The sequence below is a fragment of the Pediculus humanus genome, genomic scaffold (assembly GCF_000006295.1).
Source record: "Pediculus humanus corporis 1103172108315 genomic scaffold, whole genome shotgun sequence".
In the NCBI taxonomy this organism is placed as follows: domain Eukaryota; kingdom Metazoa; phylum Arthropoda; class Insecta; order Psocodea; family Pediculidae; genus Pediculus; species Pediculus humanus.
Genome location: NW_002987884.1, coordinates 543,747 through 552,981, shown reverse-complemented (window position 1 = coordinate 552,981; position 9,235 = coordinate 543,747). Strand labels below are relative to the sequence as shown.

The following is a 9,235-nucleotide window of genomic DNA, read 5'->3' as shown; positions in this document are numbered from 1 at the left end:
AGAAAAAACAAAGATGAACAACATGAATATGTTTAAAAAAAAAAAAAAATGTTGGATTTAAAAAAAATAAAAATTTTTTTTTTTTTTTTTTTTTTTTTAATGAAGAAATTGTGTGAAAAACTGGAAACGCTTTAATCATTATTATATATTTAAATATTTTATTTTTAATTAATTGGTTAAAGGGAAGGAGGGGGAGGAGAGGGGAGAGGAGAGGAGGGGTGATTTGAATTTCTCTCTCTCTTTCTCTCTCTCTTTTTCTTAGTTTTTTTCGCTCTATTTCTTTTTGTTACATTTCTTTTTTTTTGGACTCTGTCGCGCTTATTTTATTTTATTTATTTATCATTATCTCTCTGTTCTTTTTCTTTTTTTTACCTCCCCCTCCTCCCATATCTTTCTCACTTTTTTTTGTTCCTAATTCTTTTTTTCTCTCTCTCTCTCTCTATCGTAGAATTTTCTTTATTTGTCTCTTTAGCATTCAATGTATGTTTTTTTTTTTGGATTTGTTCCTCGTTTTTTTTGCCTTTTCTTTTTATCTTTCTCTCTCTCTCTCTCTCTCTCTCTCTCTCTCTCTCTTTCTGTATTTGTTTTTTTCTTCTTTCTCCCTCTTTTCCTCACACATTTTTTCTTTATTTTTTTCTCTCTTTTTTCGAGTCTTTTAATGTTTTGCTTTTTTTTCTCTCTCTCACTCTTTCTCTTTGTCACATTTTTTCTTTCTCACATTTCCCTCCACATCTCTCTCTCTCTCTTTCTATCTGTCTAATTCTCTTTTCACTCTTACCCATTTTCTATATATTTTCAATAATCATGCACGTTCTTATTCTTTTTTTTTTTTTTTTTGTTTTGGGTGCATATGAATGATACGCGTCATACGTGTTGTAGAATTTTTATGATCGTAAAAATAAATTTTTAATGGGTGCGTTTCCATTTAAAAAAAAAAAAAGAAAGAAAGGGAAGGGGATGGGGGTAAGGGTAGGAAGGGCGGTAAAGGGCGAAGGGAAGGTGGGAAAAAAATTTATTACAATAATAACACAAAATCACTACAATAGTTTTTTTTTTTTTTTTTTTATTACTTTTGACTTTCAACACAATACAAAAAGGAAAAAGTAATTATTTTAAATGCAATAAAAAAAAATTTTTTTAAACTCTTTTCAATCACCTCGAACCGCTTACACCGCCACCATCGTCGTCGTCGTCGTCTGCTACACCGCCAAAACCCGCCATTTTTTTTTTTGCACGTCGTCACCACCGCCACAACAACATAACCACTCACATCATTTAATTTTTTTAAATTTATAATTGACGAATCCGTTTAAGAAAAAAAAAAATTGTTATTGTTGTACTCGCGCATGCACGCAAAAAACAGTGTAGCCAACTTAAAAATATTTTTTAAAAAAATAATAATAATAATTTATTGACATGTTTTTAAGTTTATGGCTATAAACATAATAATAATAATAATAATAAAATGGATTGCCTTAATAGATGTTTTGTATTAAAAAATTAATCGATCAATTTTTTTTTTTTTTTTATTTAATTTGTCCCGGGGGGGGGGGGATAAAATTTTTTTGAAAATTCGCCATATTTAAAAAATTTATTTTTTTTTTTATCTGTCAACAGGTCAAATTTTCATTGTTTTGGAAGAGGAAAAAAAAAGGAAAAAAAAAAATCCAAAGGCGAAAAATTTTTATTTTTATTTATACTTCCAAAAAATTTTTGTTAACCGGTTGGTTGGTTGCCTGGTTGGCATCATCATCATCATCATCATCATAACGTTTCAGGTATGTTGTTTTCCTTCCGGTTGATTAGAACCTGTTTTGTTTTTTTTTTTTTTTTTCGATACCGTGAAGATCGAATTGATAAGAAAAACGATCGTGAATTTTTCCAGGTTTGATAAAAAAAAAAAAAAAAAATGCGCGACCGTAATTAAACGGGTTGTGCCTTTTTTTTGTTTTAAAAAAAAAAAAATGTACGATCGTTGTTGTTGTTGTTGTTGTTGTGGTTGTTTGATCTTTATAATTTTTTAAATATCCGTTTCTACCCCCCCCTCCCACCTCACCCTCCGTTTTTTTTTCGACGTGGAATTAAACATAAACGAAATAGTAAAATTAAAAACTCTTTCTCGCAATTTGAATTCTTTTTTTTTTTATTATTTGTCACTTCCGTTCAAACGATCGATCGTTTCCGTTTCGTTTATAATACACGATAGATAATTCGAATTCATTTCCGGTTTTTTTTTTTTTTTTAAATTAGAAGAAAAAAAACGCGCGTAAAAAAAAGAGAAAAAAATGACGTCGACGTTTTTTTTTTCTTTTAAACTCGTTTAATAAAATTTAATTTAATTTTTTTTGTCCGTTTGTTTGTTTGTTTGTACACCGTTTGTTTTATTATTTTATGATTGTTATTCTTTCTCTCTCTTTTTTTTAACCGCGTGAAATAATAATAATAATAATAATAATAATAATAATAATAATAATAATGTATTCAAAGGATTATGACGCCAAAAAAAAACGAACGACGCCATCTTTTTTTTTTTAATTAAATTTAAAGAAAATTCTTGTTTTGATATGTCAAGTAATTATTATTGTACTATTATTGTTAATTAGGAGAAAACTCGTTTTGGAATTAAGTCGCTGAAATTGTTTGTTCGGTAAAAGGGGGGGAGGGAGGGAAGGGGTAAAGCGGGGGAAGTGATAAGTATTGTTTTGTATGTTATTTCCTCCCCTCTTCTTTTCTCCTCCCTCTTTGTATTGTTTTCACTCCTCCCACCACTCTTTACTTCTTTTTCTTCCCTGTTTAACCGTCTTTCTCTCTCTCTCTCTCCCTCACGTCACTCCGCGTTCACTTTCTTTTTTTCCCCTCCCCCTCCTCTTTTCATCATCATTTTTCGCGCGCAAATTTAAAAAAAAATTTTTGTAATTTTTATTCACCGCGTTAACTCGCGCGCTTATCTCTTTTCTTTAACCACGTTCGATTCGATTCGATTTTTTTTTTTTTTTTTTACCGTCGTCTGCTTATCCTTTCTTATCTCCACGTTTTTCTCATCCTCAAATAAATCAATGAAATTTTAATAATAATAATAATAATAATACGTGATGGTATTTTGTCACCTGCTGTCTGTCCGTTCGAGTTTTTATCCGGATTTAAAAAAAAAAAAAAAAAAAAAAAGGAAAAAAATGTTTACGACGACCGGAAATCACGTTAACGAGTTACGCAGTCGTTTTCCACTGATGATAATAATAATAGTAATAATAATAATAATAATAATAATAATAATAATAATAATAATAATAATAATAATAATAATAATAATGTAATTAATGATTTTACATTTGTGTGTGTGTGTAAAAAAATAATAACAAACGACTAAAGTTTGAGAATGACGAAAGATAAAATAAGAAAGGAGGAGGAGGAGGAGGAGAAGACGTTTTAATAATAATTCAAATAATTATTATTATCATCATTTTATTATTATTATTATTATTATTTTTTCCCGTCGTTTGGACGGGGTAATAAATGGCTGACGTGACGGCCGTAAAAAAAAAAAAAATTTTTTTTTGGTTTTTTTTTTTTTTTTTTATGTTTATAATTTTATTTAACGAGTTTTTTTTTTCGGTTTTAATTTTTTTGTCACTACAATGCCGACAAAAAAAAAAAAAAAAAAAAAAAATTTCGCGATCAAGTCCGATCGCGACGACTATGTGACGACCACCGCCTTATCTAAAAAAATTTCTTTTTTTTTTTTTATGATTTAATGTACTTGTATGGTCGGAGTCGGAGCAGTTAAAAAAAAATTTATTTATTCGGGGGGGGGGGGGGAAATCTCGAAAATATTTTTATTTTTAAAAAAAAAAAACTAAAATTAAAACAAAAATGCCGTGTTTGAATATTTAATAATAATAATAATTCGTGTGGTTTGAAAAAAGTAAATTAAAAATTTAAATGAAAAACATTAAATCAGTTCACACACACGCACATGATATAATGTGAAATTAAAGAAAGAATGGATTGTTAAAAAAAAAAAAAGGTTCTTCCGTTGTTGTTGTTGTTGTTGTTACTGGTCAGAAACGTATAAGAGACCCAACAGGGGGCCAAATGGTGAGACTACTCACTTAGAGGACACAATAATGAACATTTATCATATACAAGTGTGTGTGTGTGTGTGTGTACAAATAATATTTAAAATTTATATAAAACATGTTTCGATTGCACGATAACCGCAGCATATTATTCTTATGTGAGTTTTTTTTTTTTTTTATTCTTTTAAATTACTTGAAATCCTCGTTTAATGAAAAAAATTCAAGTAAATTCACACGGAGAAGGAATTTGATTGTGAGATTTTATATTTAACCGACGGTGACGACGATGGCGATGATGGTGATGGTGATGGCGAGCCTGATGATTATGGTGATGGTCAGGAAGATGGTGGAGTTGGTAATGATGATGGTCAGCATGAAAACGGTCTGGATAGTGATGGTGATGACGATGAAGAGGATGATGGGGAAGGTGATGGCGATGGCGATGGCGAGTATGATTATTATGGTGATGGTGAGGAAGATGGTGATGGAGTTGGTAATGATGATGGTGAGGTTGACAACGGTGAGGATAGTGATGATGGATTTAACGACGGAGAGGATTATGTTGGGTTGGATGATGAGGAAGATGATGGTGATGGCGGTGGCGAGCATGATGATGTTAAGGGTGATGGTGATGGTATAGATGATGGAGTTGGTAGTGATGATGATGACGACTGAGAGGGTGATGTTGGGTAGGATGTGATGATGAGAACGGTAGATAGGATGATGGAAAAGATGATGATGATGGTAATGATGAGGATGACGCAGGTGAGGATACAACGGTGGAAGAGGAAGTGACGGTGACCACGATGGTGATGATGATAGTGATGGGCAAGATGATGGTAGAGTTGGTAATGATGATAGCGAGGATGATGGGGAAGATGATATTAATGATGATGGTGATGGGTAGGATGATGGTAGACTTGGTAATGGTGACAGCGAGCACGATGGGTAGTATGATGGCGAAGATGAGGGTTATGTTGATGATACGAATGCTGGTATTGGTGATGACGATAGTGAAGATGATGTGTGGCGAAAACGATGACGAACGAGTCGTGATTCAACCAACAACAACAATTGACATGAACTTTTTTTTATACTAGAAAGTTATTCAGAAAGACATAGAGAGAGAAAGAGAGAGGGGGGGAGAGTAGATGTGCGTGATGGATTTCATATCCTTGTATGGATTTTTAAATCCTCACAAATCCTTTTTTATAATGAAAACATTTTCAAAAAAAAAAAAAAAAATTTTTTTAAATAGTTTTTAGTATTCACATAAATCTAGACAAATTATTTATGTTTGATCTTATTTTAATCCGTACCTGATTTTTTTTTATTATAAACCTGGTTTCCTTTTTTTTTTTTTTGTTCTCACTGTAAGTGATATTTTCATATCGTTTTATTAATGATTTCCTTTTTTTTTGAAAGGATTAAAAAGAAAAAAATTTTTTTTGCTCGTTTTTACGATTTAAATAATAATAATAATAAATTATAAAAATAAATTTTTTTTATTAAATGACAAAAAAAAAAAAACGATCGATCGATTCGAAAACGATACCTTTTTTTTTTTTTTTTTGTAATAATTATTATTCGGATAAAAACCAACCGAACAAACAAACAAACAAACATAACACGAAAAAATTCAAACGTTTACATAATTTACAACGGACAGACAAACATCCGTTAAATCGTAAAAAAAAAAAAAAAAAAGGGGGGGGAAAAAAAACAAACAAACAAACGAGAAAAAACTATCGAAATAATAATAATAATAATAATAATAAAACATAATCGTTACGGTAAAAAAAAAAAAAAAAACAGAACATAACACAACATAACATAACGTGTAAAAACAGAAAGAGAGAGAGAGATAGAAAAAAAAATGTCTACCCATTTTTCCATCTTTTTTTTTTTTTTTATTGAAATCATGTTTAACCGAATTTTATAGACTTGTAACAGTTGTTAAACGAGTTAATTTAAACATTTTATTACGTTACAAACTACCTGACTGAACAAAAATCAAAAAAAAAAAAAAAAAAAGAAATTTCCCGTTCGGAAAATACTTCATTTCCGGTCGTTCGATTTTTAGTATAAATTTTCTCTCTTGTAATTAATATTTCGGGAATATTATTGCGGCTTTGAAATCGATTTTGTATCGATCGATACAAATGACTTTTCCATTACAAGAACAAACCGGATATTGTTTGAAAAATGGCGGGAAATACTTTAAACACAGGTGGTTTAAAACTACCACTACCTAACGGTTGGAAAAAACCGGAAATGATGAAACAGTAAATCGTACATACGAACAATTCAAAATTATAAAATAATGATAATAAATAAGAGAAAGAGAGAGAGAGAGAGAAAATAGTCTTTCTAACGGTTTTTTTTAAAGCAGAAGAAAACAATAAATATTTATTCGAGTGTGACAAGAGAACAAGACAAAAAAGAGTTTATTATTATAAAAAAAAAAAAAAAATTTTTTCAATAAATTATTTTAAAAATGTCAATCAATCATTATTAAATCTCTCGTGCCACGTTTTAGGTACGACAATCAACAACGACAACAACAACCGAATCTCTTATTTAATTGGGGGTTTTATAAAATCACGACCCGGAAAATCCTTTTTTTAAGTCTTTACATATAAATATTTTTATTTTTATTTTGTTTTTTTTTTTTTTGACGGTCGCCATTTTGTTTTTTTTGTCACAACGATTACAAAAGTTAAGAAAAGCCTTTTATAGCGTAGAAAATTCACGTGAACGAGAGTCCTTTGAATTAAATTTTTTTCCTTTTTTGTTTCTTCTTCTTTTTTTTTATTTTCGTACCCTAAAAAAAGAAAAAGAGAGAGGGGGGGAGAGAGAGAGAGGGAGAGAGAGAAAATAACTCTATATAATTTTATAGCGATGACTTTTTTCCGAGAAAAATTAAAACTGTCAATAAAAATTTATTACGATCAGAGCGGAATAAAAATAAAAAAAATATATACACACTTAAAAATCATTATTATTATTATTAATCATCATCGTTATCGTTATCATTATTATTATTATTTTTTTATTATCGAATTAAATAAAATAACGACGACACATTAACTATAAAATTATAAATAATATATATGTATATAACAACATTCGTATATTTTTTTTTATTCTCTATAAAAATCAATAATAAAATATATAAAAAATTACTTACCGTAGGATTTATACCATTAACATCATCATCATCATCATTATCATCATTATTATTATTATTATTATTATTATTATTATTATTATTACTTAAAAAAAAAAAACATAAAAACGGGTTGTTCAAAAAAAATTAAACTTTAAATAAATATATATATATATGTATATATATATGTATATACTATTTCAAAATTTAAATGACAGACAGTAAAAAAAAAAAAAAATCTGATTGACGTGGAAGTAGAAAAAATTTTAACAAAAGAAGTAAAAAGAAACCGCCGTGATAAATTTTTAAAAAAACCCTTCGGTTAACTTTAACGGCCACCTTAAAAAAAAAAAAGAAAAGAAATTTCGAGTGTTCTGTAAACATAAAAATTCTTTTTTTTCCCGTAATTTCCCTCCCCACCCTCCTCCTCCACTCCCTCCTTCCTCTTCCGAAAAGAAAAGAAAATTAATAATTACGATTAATTTATATATATGCAGTATCGGATTAAGGATAATTAATTATTTATAAATGAATCATAAATCGTTTCCTCTTTACTTACTTCTTACTTACTTTTTTTTATTATTATTATTATTTGGTTTTTTTCCCCCTCCCCTTCTCTCCGTTGAATATGTCTTTTAAAAAAATAATTGTTTCATGCGTCTTCTGCTTGAAAAAAAAATGGCGGACGATTTTTGTAAATTTAAATTAGTGCGAATTTAAAAAAAAAACCGTTAAATTTGAAAAGAAGTTTTATTATTATTATTATTATTATTATTATTATTATTATTATTATAGTTTTTTTTTCTCCAAAAAATTTATTCCAGGTTTTTATATCATTATCCCGTAGGATGGGAATAAATATTAGAATGTGAACGAATAGGGATTTTGTATTTTTATAATAATATTAATATTACCACATGAATCCTTGTAAGTTTTTCCATTTTATTACCGATTTCGGCTCCAGTGACGTCAACATCTGTGACGTAGTGACAAGGGGCGGGGGGAGGGGGGGTCGACGGAAAAACTAAAAAATTTTCATGGCTCCGCCTTTGTCAGGGTTTGAATTAGTAAAGCCGCGTCATGTTCGTCTCCAGAATCCCAATTTTAATCCCGCCCAATGCTCCTTAACTTTAGTAATTTCCAAAAGTTGTCTAGACTTTTCCGGACTTCCTAATAATTTTCTCCATACTTCTCCAGTAATTCTCCAAAATTCTCCAGATTTCTCCAGTAGTTCTCCAGAATTCTCCAGACTTCTCCAGTTTTCTCCAGGCCTCTACAGTAGTTATCTAGACGTATAGAGCAGTTCCAGTTTTCTCCAGAATTCTCCAGACTTCTCCAGTAGTTCTCCAGTCTTTTCCAGACGTCTCCAGTAGTTCTCCAAACTTCAATTTTTCCTCTAAAGTTGTGTAACATATTCATAGTTATTATTATTATTATTTTCACTTTTTTAAACAGGATAAGGTTCTAAATGTTTCTGTCTGAGTTGTTTTCAATTCCAGGTTTCTACCCGATTCGTCAGACACTAACGCTCGGTTACGGTGGTGCTATTCCAGACGATGTGACATACATGTCTTCCAGTGCCTCCCACTATGACTGGAATAGTTTCCGTCTTTACTCCCCACACCCCGGATCCCATTTCCAAATCCCTGCATTTCATCCCAATCATTTTAATTTTTAAAAGAAAAGGGAAAAATCCGCGAAAAAAAAGTAAATTTTGTTCAGGTACGATCAAAGGTTGTTTGCAAAAAAATTTTATTTTTCCCCCAGGTTTGTTTGTTTGTTTGTTTTGTTCCCACCCCCCGTTTTTCTCGTCAACCATTTTTGGTAATTTACCCGTAATTTCGTAAATATTTTAATAACTACGACATTCGTACGTATATCCAGGTGATTATCGTGATAATGATAATTAATGTAATATTACGTCATCATATAAATATAATCCGCGAACAAAGAGTGATAACGAAACAATCAAACATTGTTTGTATAATAT

At 29.9% G+C, this 9,235-nt stretch overlaps 1 protein-coding gene across 1 annotated transcript; it reads right to left on the bottom strand.

Moving 5' to 3' along the window:
* Nucleotides 1–8,323: 8,323 nt before the first annotated feature.
* On the bottom strand, nt 8,324–8,911 carry Phum_PHUM596550 (uncharacterized protein; the record flags this gene model as incomplete). Its single annotated transcript, XM_002432612.1, has 2 exons — nt 8,324–8,518; nt 8,813–8,911. 2 exons carry the CDS (start codon nt 8,909–8,911, stop codon nt 8,324–8,326), a joined length of 294 nt encoding a protein of 97 aa, XP_002432657.1.
* Nucleotides 8,912–9,235: the final 324 nt, after the last annotated feature.